The sequence below is a fragment of the Melospiza georgiana genome, chromosome 23, assembly GCF_028018845.1.
Source record: "Melospiza georgiana isolate bMelGeo1 chromosome 23, bMelGeo1.pri, whole genome shotgun sequence".
Taxonomy (NCBI): Eukaryota; Metazoa; Chordata; class Aves; order Passeriformes; family Passerellidae; genus Melospiza; species Melospiza georgiana.
In genome coordinates, this window is record NC_080452.1 from 5,635,995 (window position 1) to 5,650,371 (window position 14,377).

At 61.0% G+C, this 14,377-nt stretch overlaps 1 protein-coding gene across 1 annotated transcript; it reads left to right on the top strand.

Annotated features, from left to right (window-relative positions):
- Nucleotides 1-1,692: 1,692 nt before the first annotated feature.
- Nucleotides 1,693-14,377, top strand: ATXN7L2 (ataxin 7 like 2). The gene is made up of 11 exons (XM_058039833.1): nt 1,693-1,795; nt 4,598-4,672; nt 4,789-4,893; nt 5,622-5,805; nt 5,891-6,153; nt 8,583-8,665; nt 8,757-8,983; nt 9,978-10,158; nt 11,284-11,405; nt 12,586-13,366; nt 14,089-14,377. The coding sequence occupies exons 1-11, from the start codon at nt 1,699-1,701 to the stop codon at nt 14,101-14,103; spliced, it is 2,133 nt and encodes a 710-aa protein (XP_057895816.1). The 5' UTR covers nt 1,693-1,698; the 3' UTR covers nt 14,104-14,377.

Consider the following 14,377-nt stretch of genomic DNA (forward strand, 5'->3'; position numbering starts at 1 on the left):
CTGGGTCTGGTATGTTGGCAAGAGGGAACTCCAACTGAGTATAGGGATAACGAGTGCCCCTAACCTGTTATAGGGATACTGAGTGCCCTAACCTGCTATGGGGATACCGGGTACCCCCAACCTGTTATAGGGATACCGGGTACCCCCATCCCCGTACAGGGAGACCGGGTGCCCCTAACCTGTTATAGGGATACCAGGTACCCCCAACCTGTTATAGGGATACCGGGTGCCCCTAACCTGCTATAGGGATACCGGGTACCCCCATGCCCGTACAGGGACACCGGGTACCCCCAACCTGTTATAAGGACACCGAGTACCCCCATCCCCGTGTAGAGTTACCGGGTACCCTCATCCCCGTACAGGGACACCGGGCGCCCCTAACCTGTTATAGGGATACCGGGTACCCCCAACCTGTTATAGGGATACCGGGTACCCTCATCCCCGTACAGGGACACCGGGTGCCCTTAACCTGTTATAGGGATACCGGGTACCCCCATCCCCGTACAGGGACACCGGGTGCCCCTAACTTGTTATAGGGACACCGGGTACCCCCATCCCCATGTAGGGTTACCGGGTACCCCCATCCCCGTACAGGGACACCGGGCGCCCCTAACCTGCTATAGGGATACCGGGTACCCCCATCCCCGTACAGGGACACCGGGTGCCCCTAACCTGCTATAGGGATACCGGGTACCCCCATCCCCGTACAGGGACACCGGGTGCCCCTAACCTGCTATAGGGATACCGGGTACCCCCAACCTGTTATAGGGATACCGGGTACCCCCATCCCCGTACAGGGACACTGGGTGCCCCTGACCTGTTATAGGGATACCGGGTACCCCCAACCTGTTATAGGGATACCGGGTACCCCCATCCCCGTACAGGGAGACCGGGTGCCCCTAACCTGTTATAAGGACACCGGGTACCCCCATCCCCGTACAGGGATACCGGGTACCCCCAACCTGTTATAGGGATACCGGGTACCCCCATCCCCGTACAGGGATACCGGGTACCCCCAACCTGTTATAGGGATACCGGGTACCCCCATCCCCGTACAGGGAGACCGGGCGCCCCTAACCTGTTATAAGGACGCCGGGTACCCCCATCCCCGTGTAGGGTTACCGGGTACCCCCATCCCCGTGCAGGGATCCCGGGTACCCCCATCCCCGTGCAGGGACACCGGGTGCCCCTAACCTGTTATAAGGACACCGGGTACCCCTATCCCCATGTAGGGTTACCGGGTACCCCCATCCCCGTACAGGGATACCGGGCGCCCCTAACCTGTTATAAGGACGCCGGGTACCCCCATCCCCGTGTAGGGTTACCGGGTACCCCCATCCCCGTGCAGGGATCCCGGGTACCCCCATCCCCGTGCAGGGACACCGGGTGCCCCTAACCTGTTATAAGGACACCGGGTACCCCCATGCCCGTGCAGGGATCCCGGGTACCCCCATCCCCGTGCAGGGATAACAGCAGACCCCAGCCCGGTACAGGGCTCACTGGGCACCCCCGGCAGTGCCGGTACCGGGTGTCCCAGCTCGGGGGGGTGTAGCCGGTCCGCAGCCGGGGTCGGGCCGGGCGGGGGTCGCTCCGGGACTACCGTGCCCGTGGTGCCGCGGGGCGGGCGGGGCGCGCGGCGCATGCGCGGGGCGGGGGCGGCGCGGGGGGGGCGGCGGTGCCGCGGCGGCGGCGGCGGCGATGGCGGCGGAGCGGCGGCCGGTGCCCGGCCTGGACGAGTTCGCGGGGCAGAGCTGGAGCGCCTGGCTGGAGCGGGCCGGGCCGCCCGCCGACACCGGTGAGGGCGGCGGCGGCGGGGGGGGCTTCGCGACCGGGGCCGCGCCCGCCGACCCCCGGTCCGAGCGCCGCCGCGCGGCGGGCGGGCAACGGCACCGGGAGAGGGGAGTCCGGCACCGGGAAGCGGCAGCAGGGCATCCCGCACCGGGCAATGGGAACGGGGCATCCTGCGCTGGGAACCGCCGACGGAGCATCCTCCACCGGGCGCTGGGAACCGAGAGGAGCAGGTTCTGCACCGGCTCGTTCTGCTCTGGGAACGGGGCACCGGGAACGGGGCATCCTGCGCTGGACAGTGGGAAACGGGGCACTGGGAAGCCGGTACTGGGCATGGAGACCTGGCAGCCTGACCTCCAGGACCGGGAGCTGGGCGCACAGCAGAGGGTGCCGGGTCTGGGTGCCCAGGGCAGGATGCCCAGTGCCCAGTTTGTGGTGCAGGTTGTCCTGGCATGTCCTAGGATGTTCCTGGCACTGGGAACTGGACACCTGGAATGAAGCATCCTGTACTAGCACCTGGCACTGGGAACAGGGCAGCCAGACCTGGCACCCTGCGCTGGGAATCAGGGGCACCTTGTACTGGGAAACTGGCACTGGGAATGGGCACCCTGCACTGGGATCCTGGCACTGGGAATGGGCACTCTGCACTGGGATCCTGGCACTGGGAATGGGCACCCTGCAGTGGGATCCTGGCACTGGGAATGGGCACCTTGTACTGGGAACCAGACACTGGGAGTGGGCACCCTGCACTGGGATCTGGCACTGGGAATGGGCACCCTGCACTGGGAATGGGCACCCTGCACTGGGATCCTGGCACTGGGAATGGGCACCCTGCACTGGGAACCAGACACTGGGAATGGGCACCCTGCACTGGGAACCTGGCACTGGGAATGGGCACCTTGTACTGGGATCGTGGCACTGGGAATGGGCACCCTGCACTGGGAAACTGGCACTGAGAATGGGCACCCTGCACTGGGCACCAGACACTGGGAATGGGCACCCTGCTCTGGGAATGGGCACCCTGCACTGGGATCCTGGCACTGGGAATGGGCACCCTGCACTGGGAACCTGGCACTGGGAATGGGCACCTTGTACTGGGATCGTGGCACTGGAAATGGGCACCTTGTACTGGGAAACTGGTACTGGGAATGGGCACCCTGCAGTGGGCACCAGACACTGGGAATGGGCACCCTGCACTGGAAATGGGCACCCTGCACTGGGAAACTGGCACTTGGAATGGGCACCCTGCACTGGTGACCACACACTGGGAATGTGGCACCCTGCACTGGGATCCTGGCACTGGGAATGGGCACCCTGCACTGGGATCCTGGCACTGGGAATGGGCACCCTGCACTGGGAATGTGGCATCCTGCACCAGAACATGCAGAAACAGGAATGGGGCACCCAGCCCTGGGCACCAGACAGTGGGAATAGGATATCCTGTAATGGGTACCTGGCACCAGGAACTGGGCACTGGGAACCTTACACTGGGCATCTAGACCTGGCACCCAGCACTGAGCTTTGGGAACTGGGAATGGGCACTTCCTGCACTGGGAATGTGGCATCCAGCACTGGGCATCTGGTACCAGGAACTGGGACTGGGAACCTGGCACTGCACAGCCAGACGTGGCACCTGATACCAGGAACTGGGCATCCTGTACTGGGCACCCAGCATTGAGAACTGGCATGGGGCATCCTACCAAAGTTGCCCGAACATTAGGAACCTTGCACTGGACACTGGGCACCAGGAACTGGGCATCTGGAACTGGGCACCCTGTGCTTGCACTGGGAACTGGGCACTAGGGAGCCACGCTGGGCACTGGGATTCAGGAACTGGGCAGCAGGATCTCTGCTCTAGGAACTGGGCACCAGTGTGGCACCAGGCAGCCCACTGGGAGCCCTGTGCCCGTTGCTGGGTGCCCTCTCCTGGATTCCAGTTGGGTCCAGTGGGCACTGGTGGGAGCAGAGCAGTAACTGGAGAGCCTGGACTGGGCATTAGTTGCCATCATTACTCCAGACCAGACAGGAGGTACTGGGAGCCCCAGGTGGGCACTGGGCATCACATGCTGGGCACTGGGATATCCTGTACTGGGAACTGGGCAGGGCACACTGGGAGCCAGGTGCTCCTTACTGGGAGTGTCCCAGTGAGCTCTCAGCACTGGGACTGGCTGGGCACCAGTCATGATGCATCTGAATGGGTCTGGGTGCCCAGTATGGCACAGCTAGATGGCACTGGGCACCCAGTATGGCACAGCTGGATGATACTGGGCACCCAGTATGGCATGGCCAGGCAGGACTGGGGATGGACTTGGCACCCAGTTTGGCACAGTTGGCCGGGTCACCATTGCCACTGGCTCAGTGGCCACCAGTGCCCCCAGAACAGAGCCCAGGCACAGCCAGTGGGGCCACGACTGTCTGGGAACCAAGGTGACCCCAGAGTGTCACATCCTGGGACCAGGATGTTCCCAGGGGTGCCATGTGCCACACTGGGGTTTCCTCAGGGATGGGGCTGTCCCCAGGGATGTCCCATCCCAGCACCAGGGTGTCCTCAGGGACGTTCCATCCCAGGGATGTCACATCCCATACTGGGATGTCCCCAGGAACATCCTGCTGGCCCTGGGCTGTCAGGATGGGGACCCTGGAGATGGTGACACCCCACAGGGCGACGTCACTCACAGGACGCTCTGTCTCTCTGGGCTAATTTTGTCTGGTTTAATTGTTCCAGGAGCAGGGATGCCAGCACCACCCCTGTGTGGGAGCACCGGGACCGTCCGTGTGCCAGCCACTGACAGGATTTTGTCTCTGGCAGGATCAGGGTCAGAGCTGGAGGAGAATGGCAAGAATGGCAGCAAGAAACTGGACACCATGACCCTGATTAAGGAAGGTGAGCTCCTCTCTGGGGTGAAACCCAGCATTTTGGGGCTGTGTGAGCTGGGATCCTTGTCTGCAGTGCTCCCAGCAGCAGCAGGTGTGTGCCAGCTCACGGAGCTCTCCCCACAGACATGGACATCTTCGGGCACTGCCCTGCGCACGACGAGTTCTACCTGGTGGTGTGCAACCACTGCAGCCAGGTGGTGAAGCCCCAGGCCTTCCAGAAGCACTGTGGTGAGCCAGGGAGTTTGGGGAATGGCTCTTCCACCCCGTGGTGCTGGGAACAGCACTGGGAGTGCCACCAGGGCTGGATGGGGGGTGCAGGGGCAGGGAGGGGGCTCGCAGCAGTGTGAGCTCTGGTGTGGGCTAACAGTGGGGTTATCCCATTTCATGCCATGCCATGCCATGCCATGGATCCCATCCCATCCCATGGATCCCATCCCATCCCATGGATCCCATCCCATCCCACCCCACCTCATCCCATGGATTCTATCCCATCCCATCCCATCCCATCCCATCCCATCCCATCCCATCCCATCCCATCCCATCCCATCCCATGGATCCATCCCACCCCTCCCCATCCCATGGATCCCATCCCATCTCATCCCACCCCATCCCATCCCATGAATCCCATCCCATGGATCCCACCCCATCCCATGGATCCCATCCCATGGATCCCATTCCATGGATCCCCCCCCATCCCATGGATCCCATCTCACCCCATCCCATTCCATGGATCCCATGCCATGCCATCCCATCCCATCCCATGGATCCTATCCCATGGATTCCATCCCATCCCACCCCATCCCATGGATCCCTTTCCATCCCATCCCATGGATCCCATCCCAATCCCACCCCATCCCATCCCATGGATCCCATTTCATGGATCCCATCCCACCCCATGCCATGGATCCCTTTCCATCCCATCCCATGGATCCCATCCCCTCCCATCCCTGTGGCAGAACGCCGGCACGGCCCGCTCAGCAAGCTCTATGCCCGTGCCACCGCGTGCCACGTGGCCGTGAACGGGCAGCCGGTGCCCGCCAGGACGCCCGGAGCAGCCAAAGCCCTGCAGGAGAAGCTCCCTGGTGGCCGAGGGAGAGCCCAGCCCCTCCCTGAGCACACGGACAAGGACAACAACCTCTGGTGAGCGCCGGCACGGGCGACACCGATGCTTTTTGTGGGGTCACTTTGATGCCACCCCCTCCTCCCCACAACTCTCTCTCCACAGCTTGTTTGTGCCCGTGGTGAACCTGGAGAAGATCCCCAGCATTCCCAAACCGGACGGGCACGGGATCAAGGTGCCCCCCAAAGCCGTCCCCACCAACACCAAGGAATCCCTGGGGAAAGCCGCGGCTGCCGCGGTGCCCAAAGAGCCCCCGGTGCCCGCCGGGGTCGGGGGGGATTCGGCCATGCCGGAGAGCGTCCCTGCTCCGGGGGACAAGGATGTGGGGGCCCCCAAAGCGCCCCCCAGGTCCCACAGGAAGCTGGCGCGTGAGTCCCCCCTTTCCTTGCCGCCCATGGGGGGGGTGGATGATCCCAGCGGGACATCCTGGGGCCCAGTATGGGCCATGTGTGGCACTGGGGTAGGTACCAGGGGAGTGGCTCCCCCCTCTCCTCTGGAGGGTTGTTGGGGGGTCCCTGCCCTCCCCCCAGTTGTGGTCATCCTGTAGGTTTAGTGCCCGCACTTGGCTGATGCCAAGGAATGGGCACAGCTCGGTTTGGATCCCCAAATTCCTCCAAAAATGGGGGTCCAACATGTCCCACATAAAAATATGGAGGTGGAACACATGCCCCCCAAAATATGGGGGTCAAATGTGCATTCCCCCCAGAATATGTGGGTTAAATACATGTTGTCCAGAATAGAGGGGTTGAATATATTTCTCCCCAAAAATATAGGGGTCAAATCTTAATTCCCCCCAAAATATGGAGTTTGCATGTGTATGGGGGTCAAACGTGTCACCCCAAAATATGAGTGTTAAATGCGTGGTTCCCCAAGATATGGGGTCCCCCCACAATATGGGGGTTGAAGTTGTGTCCTCCACAAAAATGTGAGAATTGGATATGTGACCCCCAAAAATATGGGGGTCAAGTGTGCATTCCCCCCAAAATATGGGGGTTAAATATGTGTTCTCCAGAATAGAGGGGTTCAATATATATCACCCCAAAAATATGGGGTTTGGATGTGTATGGGGGTCAAATGTGTCACCCCAAAATATGGGTGGTAAATGCGTGGTCCCCCAAGATATGGGGGTTAAACACATGTTCCCTCCACAATATGGGGGTTGAACTTGTGTCCCCCACAAAAACATGAGAATTGGATATGTGACCCCCCTAAAAATATGGGGGTCAAATGTGCATTCCCCCCAAAATATGGGATTTGAATACGTGTCCTCCAGAATAGAGGGGTTCAATATATATCACCCCAAAAATATGGGGTTTGGATGTGTGTGGGGGTCAAATGTGTCACCCCAAAATATGAGTGTTAAATGTGTGGTCCCCCAAGATATGGGGTCACCCCACAATATGGGGGTTGAAGTTGTGTCCCCCACAAAAATGTGAGAATTGGATATGTGACCCCCCTAAAAATATAGGGGTCAAATGTGCATTCCCCCCAAAATCTGGGGGTTAAATATGTGTTCTCCAGAATAGAGGGGTTGAATATATGTCCCTCCAAAAATATGGGGTTTGGATGTGTATCCCTCTGCAATATGGGGGTCAAAGGTGTCACCCCAAAATATGGGTGGTAAATGCGTGGTCCCCCAAGATATGGGGGTTAAACACATGTTCCCCCCACAATATGGGGGTTGAACTTGTGTCCCCCACAAAAACATGAGAATTGGATATGTGACCCCCCCTAAAAATATAGGGGTCAAATGTGCATTCCCCCCAAAATATGGGATTTGAATACGAGTCCTCCAGAATAGAGGGGTTCAATATATATCACCCCAAAAATATGGCGGTCAAATGTGCATTCCCCCCAAAATATGGGGGGTTGAATACGTGTTCTCCAGAATGGAGGGGTTGAATGTATGTCCCTCCAAAAATATGGGGTTTGGATGTGTATCCCTCCACAATATGGGGGTCAAATATGTCACCCCAAAATATGGGTGGTAAATGTGTGGTCCCCCAAGATATGGGGGTTAAACACATGTTCCTCCCCAAAATACATGGGTGAAATATGTGTCCCCTGAAAATATAGGGGTCAAATGTGTATCCTCTGAAAATGTGGGGGTTTAATTCGTGTCCCCCACAAAAATATGGGGATTGGGCATGTGTCACCCCAAAACAGGGGTTTGGAAATGTGTAACCCCAAAATATGGAGGCTGAACCCATATCCCCCCAAAATATGGGGGCCAGATATGTGGTCCCTCCCAAAATATGGGGGTATAACACATGCCCCCTCCCAAATATGGGGATCAAATGTGTATCACCCCAAAATATGTGTGTCAAATGTGTGTGCCACCCCAAAATATGTGTGTCAAATGTGTGTGCCACCCCAAAATATGGAGTTTGGATGTGTGCCCCCCCAAGATATGGGGTTTGGACATATGTCACCCCAAAAGATGAGTGTTGGACACATTCCCCAAAACATGGGAGTCAAACATTCCCCCCCGCCCCCAAAATCCCAGAGCCAATTGCTGCTGTGCCCACAGACTCTCCCAGGTGATGGCAATGCCATCAGCAGGACCTAGGTGAAAATCAGGGGTCACTCCAGAGAAGGGGCAAAATAGGGGGGGCCTCATCCTGCAGAGGAGCAAAAAGGGGAGGGAGCAGCACACGGTGAGTCCCTACCCCTTCAGAACCTCTCAGGGCTGTGTCTGCTGCTCCGAGGAGTGGCTGCTCCATGCCCAGCCCCAGTGGGGGGTGTTGGGGTGCCCCCCCAGCACTCCCCAGCACCCTGTGCCTCCGTGTCCCCCCAGGTAAGGAGTGTGACCTGAACCGGCAGTGTGGGGTGCGGAACCCCGACACCAACAAGCTCTGCACCCGCCTGCTGACCTGCAAGGTAGTGGGAAACGGGGAGGGGACACCCCAATATCCCAGCCTGGGTGTTTTGGGGGGGTCCTGAGCCCCCCTCCCTGCTGTGTCTCCCCCAGATCCACTCGGTGCACCAGCGGCGGGAGGTGCAGGGTCGGGCCAAGGATTTCGATGTGCTGGTGGCCGAGCTCAAGGCCAGCACCCGCCGAGGGGACCCCCCAAAGGACAGGAGCCCCCCTGAGAAGGAGCCACTGCACCCTGCCCTGCAGGACCCCCCCTCACTGCTGCAGCCCCCCAATACCCCTCCCTGCCGAGCCAGGCTGCCCCACTGCTTGCACCCCCCCAGGTGAGTGCCCCATGGGTTTGGGGAGGGGTCTCCTCTCAGCTTTCCCCACCTGAATTGGGGGGGGATGCATGGAAAGGGCAGGAATGGGAGTGGGGATTTGTGGGGGGTTCCATGCCACCCCCTCCCCACTTGAACTGGGGGGATGTGGATGGGAGCAGGAATTTGGGGGACATGTGAATGGGAGCAGGGATTTGGGGGGTCTCATCTCATCAGCTGAATTTGGGGGATGTGGATGGGAGCAGGAATTTGGGGGATATGTGAATGGGAGCAGGGATTTGGGGGGTCTCATCTCATCAGCTGAATTTGGGGGATGTGGATGGGAGCAGGAATTTGGGGGATATGTGAATGGGAGCAGGGATTTGGGGGATCCCATCTCACCAGCTGAATTTGGGGGATGTGGATGGGAGCAAGGATTTGGGGGGGATGTGTCTCACCAGCTGAATGTGGGGGGATGTGGATGGGAGTAGGGATTTAGGGGGTTCTGTCTCACCACCTGAACTGGAGAGATGTTGGTGGGAGCTGGGATTGGAGGGGTTGTGTCTCACCAGCTGAATTTGGGGGATGTGGTTTGGAGCTGGGTTTTGGGGGGGGTCCTGTTCATCAGCTGAATTTGGGGGGGGATGTGGATGGGAGCACCGATTTCGGGGGTCCTGTCTCACCCCCTCACCACCTGAACTAGGGCAAGATGTGGCTGGGAGCTGGGTTTTGGGGTTCCCATCTCACCTTCCCCCCCTGCACTGGGGGTGTGGCAGGGCAGCAGGAATGTGAGTGCAGAATTGTGGGGTCCAGTCTTGGCCCCTCTGCACCTGAAAGGGGAGGGGAAGTGGATGGAAGCAGAGATTTGGGGTGGGGGGGTCCCATCTCTCCCCACCTGGATTGGGGGGCACATTGTAGGGATTGGGAGTGGGGATTTAGGGGGGCTGTATATTGTCTCACAGTGACCCCCCCAGTATCAGGCACCCCAAAAGTTCCTCTCTTCCTCTCTCTGGTGCAGGGCCCGCCTTTCCTCTGCCAGTGACCCTGAGGATGCTCCAGCCACCTCTGGGGAGGGGGGCACAGGAGGCCTCCCCCTGCCCCTGCCCAAGGGGGGCAGCCGCGTGTCCAGCGAGGAGAGCGAGGAGGAGGGGGCTGAGGAGCCCCCCCGGGCCCCCCTGCGCCCACCCCGGCCTCAGGCGGTGAGTGAGGGGACCCCAGAACAGGGCAGGGACCCCCAAAGCCACCAGTGACCAGAGTGGGGCAGGGATCCCCAAATCCACCTGCAACCCCCACCCATGTGAGACCCCAGTGTGGTGCAGGGACCCCCAAAGCCACCAGTGATCCATCCATGTGGGACCCCAGATTGGTGCAGGGACCCCCAAATCCACCAGCAACCCATCCATGTGGGACCCCAGAGTGAGATGAGACCCCCAACTCCACCAGTGACCCATCCATGTGAGATCCCAGAGCAGGACAGAGACCCCCAAATCCACCAGCAACCGCTCCATGTGGGACCCCAGAGCAGGGCAGGGACCCCAGAGTGGTGCAGGAACCCCCAACTCCACCAGTGACCCATCCATGTCAGACCCCAGAGTGGGGTGAGACCCCACAGTGGGACAGGAACCCCCAAATCCACCAGTGACCCATCCATGTGAGACCCCAGATTGGGGCAGGGACCCCCAACTCCACCAGCAGCCCACCCATTTCAGACCCCAGAGCAGGGCAGGGACCCCCAGCTCCACCAGTGATCCATGTCAGACCCCAGAGCTGGACAGGGACCCCCAAATCCATCAGTGACCCATCCATGTGAGACCCCAGAGCTGGACAGGGACCCCCAAATCCATCAGTGACCCATCCATGTGAGACCTCAGAGCAGGGCAGGGACCCCCAGAATGGTGCAGGGACCCCCAGCCCCACCAGCAACCCATCCATGTGGGAACCCAGAGTGGGGCAGAGACCCCCAAATCCACCAGCAGCCCATCTATGTCAGACCCCAGAGTGGGCTAGGGACCCCCAAATCCAACAGCAACACATCCATGTGAGACCCCAGAGTAAGGCAGGGACCCCCCAGCTCCACCAGGGACCCATCCATGTCAGACCCCAGAGTGGGGGTGAGACCCCAGGGTGGGGCAGGGACCCCCAAATCCATCAGCAACCCATCCATGTGAGACCCCAGAGTGGGGCTGGGACTCCCACCTCCACCAGGGACCCCCAGCTCCCCCCATGACCCATCCCCGTGTCCTGTTCCCGGCTCTGTGCCAGGTGGGTGGTTGAGGCAGGGTTGTGGGGGGGGCTGCAGTGACCCTGGCACGGTGCCCCCCCAGTTCTGCACCTTTGGCAGCCGCCTGGTGACCCCGGGCTGTTACGTGTTCGACCGGCGGCTGGACCGGTTCTGCGCCGCGCTGGGCTCCATGCTGGAGCAGCACCTCAGCGCACACAGGTGGAGGTGAGGGGGGCCCAGGGGACCAGGCCTGGACTTTGGGGTCCCCAGGGTCCCAGCATGGTGTTGGGATTGAGGGGGAGGAAGGGAGTGGGGATCTGGGGAGGTTTGTTGTACCCCCCTCTCATTCAAAGTGAGCAGGGTACGGTGGGGGTGCAGGGATTTGAGTGGGAAATGAGGGGGTCTCATTTCACCCCATTCTGATCCAAACTGAGGAGGATAAGGTGGGGATGGAGGGATGGGGGCGGGGATTTGGGACCCCCTCCCTACCTGAATCAGGAAGGATTGGGGGGACAGAGATGGGAGTGGGGATTTGAGTGGTCCCATTTCATCACCTTCTCACCCAAACTGGGAAAAGACAAAATGGGGATGCAGTACTGAGAGCAGAGATTGGGGGTGTCTGTTCACCCCCTCCTCACCTGAATTGGGGTGTAATGGACATTTGAGGGGATGTCCTGTTTCACCCCTTCCCATCCAAGCTCGGGGGGACAAGATGGGGATGCAGAGCTGGGAGTAGGGATTTATGGGGGCTCCCATCTCACCTTTCCACACCTGAATTGAGGAGGACAGGGTCGGGCTGGAGGGATGGGAGTGGGGATTTGGAGGGATCCCATCTCACCTTTCCACACCTGAATTGGGGAGGACAAAGTGGGGCTGGAGGGATGGGAATGGGGATTTGGAGGGGTCTGGAATGGGGATTTGGAGGAGTTCCATCTCACCTTTCTACAGCTGAACTGGGGAGGACAGGGTGGGGCTGGAAGGACAGGAATGGGGATTTGGAGAGGTCCCATCTCACCTTTCCACATCTGAATTGGGGAGCACCGAGTGGGGCTAGAAGGATGGGAATGGGGATTTGGAGGGCTCCCATCTCACCTTTCCACACCTGAATTGGGGAGGACAAGTTGGGGCTGGAGTGATGGGAGTGGGGATTTGTAGGGGCTCCCATCTCACCTTTCCACACCTGAACTGGGGAGCACAAGGTGGGGCTGGAGGGGTCTGGAATGGGGTTTTGGAGAGGTCTCATCTCACCTTTCCACACCTGAATTGGGGAGCACAGTGTAGGGCTGGAGGGATGGAAATGGGGTTTGGAGGGGTCCCATCTTACCTCTCTTCCCTGAACTGGGGGGATATGGTTGGGAGCAGTTTTGGGGGCTCCCCATCTCACCCACCCCCTCCCTTCCCACAGGAAGATCCCTCCAGCCGTCGTTCCCCCTCTTCACCTGCCCGCAGCCCCCCCCAGCCCCGCTGCGCCCCTTTACGGCCCCGCAGCCCCTTCCCCGCCGCTCCGGAGCCTGTCTGCGGCCGGGGGCTGCCGGCTCCCCACCAGCCTCACCTACACCGTGGGGTCCCCGCCGGCGGCGGCCGCCTGCAGCCAGCCCGAGTGCGGCGGAGGGGGCTCGCAGTCCATCACCTCCCCGCTCCCCGCCAACACCCCCTCGCCCTCCTTCAGCAAGCTGCCCCCCGGCAAGGCCAGCAGATCCCCCCGGGCACGGGACGCCGAGCCCCGGCCCTGGCAGCCCCCACCCAGGGCCGGCAGCCCGCCCTACAAACGGACCTGTTTGGGGGACAGCGTCAAGGGCAAAAATCAGGGCTTGGCTCCCCCCGGCAAGACGAAACTCACCCCGCCGGCTTCGCCCTCCATCGCCATCCTCAACGGGACCCCGCGGGTGCGGCGGCCGCCCCCCGGCCAGCCCTGCCGGGCCCCCCCCGCCGCCCGCGACCCCCAAACGCCGCCGCTGCCGCCCGGGCTGGGGCTGGGGGCGCCGCCCCGGGGGCTCTCCGAGGATGAGGTGAAGAAGCGCAAGAACGCGGCCACCTACTGCCGGGCCCTGAAGGGCAAGGCCGCGCCCGGCCTGCCCGGGCCCCCGGGCCCGCCCGGCCCCGGCAGCTCCGGCTCGGGGGGCTCCGTCCGCAGGAAGAAGCCGGGGACGCCCCTGGGGTTCGAGGAGAAGAGGAGCGCCCTGAAGGTAGGGCTGGGGGGTGGAGAGCCAGGGGGACCCCCCTGAGGGATTGGGGACATGGGGATTGGCGTCACTGTGCGCTGAGGGATGGCCTGTGCTGAGGGGGACACTGTGGGATGGAGGGGGAAATCACTGGGACATGCAGGGCTATGGGGGGACACCCTGTCCTGTGGGGGACACCCTGTCCTGTGGGGGACACCCTGTCTTGTGAGGGGACACCCTGTGCTATGGGAGGACACCCTGTCCTGTGGGGGACACCCTGTGCTATGGGAGGACACCCTGTGCTGTGGGGGACACCCTGTCCTGTGGGGGACACCCTGTGCTATTGGGGGACACCCTGTCCTGTGGGGACACTGAGCTCTGGGGGGACACCCTGTCAAGATGGGGGAACACCCTGTCGGGCTGTGGGGGGACACCCTGTGCTAGGGGCGACACCCTGTCCTTTAGGGGTACTGTGTGCTGTGAGGGGACACCCTATCCTGTAGGGGACACATTGTCCTGTAGGGGACACCCTGTGCTGAGGGGGGACACCCTGTGGGGCTGTGGAGGGGACACCCTGTCCTGTAGCGATACCCTGTGTTGTGCGGGGACACCCTGTCCTGTAGGGACACCCTGTCATTTGGGGGACACCCTGAGGACCCCCACCCCTGGGGACACCGTGGGGCTCCCCTGAGCCTGTGCAGAGTCCCTGCAGGTCCCCTCTGACTCGTCCCCTGTCCCCCCTGCAGTCCAAAGCCCATTAACAGAGGGGTCACCGGGGGCCCCCCCTGTGTCCTCCCCACCTGGAAACGCCAGAAAACCGATGAAGGGGGAAAAAAGAAAAAATCCCAAGGAAACACGAAGGAAAAAAATCCCAAACTTCCAGAAAATACCTCAAAACTCTCAGTTCTGTTCTCTTGCTGCTAAACCAGCCCCGGAAGGGGGGGGGCGGCACTGGGGACCCCCCCGGACCTCCCGGGGCCCCGTCGGCCGCGGATATTTATAAGAAACGGTTGTTGCTGTTTTTGTTCTTTTTGT

Excerpts from the sequence above, each read along its gene's own strand:
- ATXN7L2 (XM_058039833.1), top strand. The coding sequence starts at position 1,699 with ATGGCGGCGGAGCGGCGGCCGGTGCCCGGCCTGGACGAGTTCGCGGGG. Across the intron at positions 5,806-5,890 it reads GACAAGGACAACAACCTCTG|CTTGTTTGTGCCCGTGGTGA; the intron begins GTGAGCGCCGGC and ends CTCTCTCCACAG. Across the intron at positions 8,984-9,977 it reads CACTGCTTGCACCCCCCCAG|GGCCCGCCTTTCCTCTGCCA; the intron begins GTGAGTGCCCCA and ends TCTCTGGTGCAG.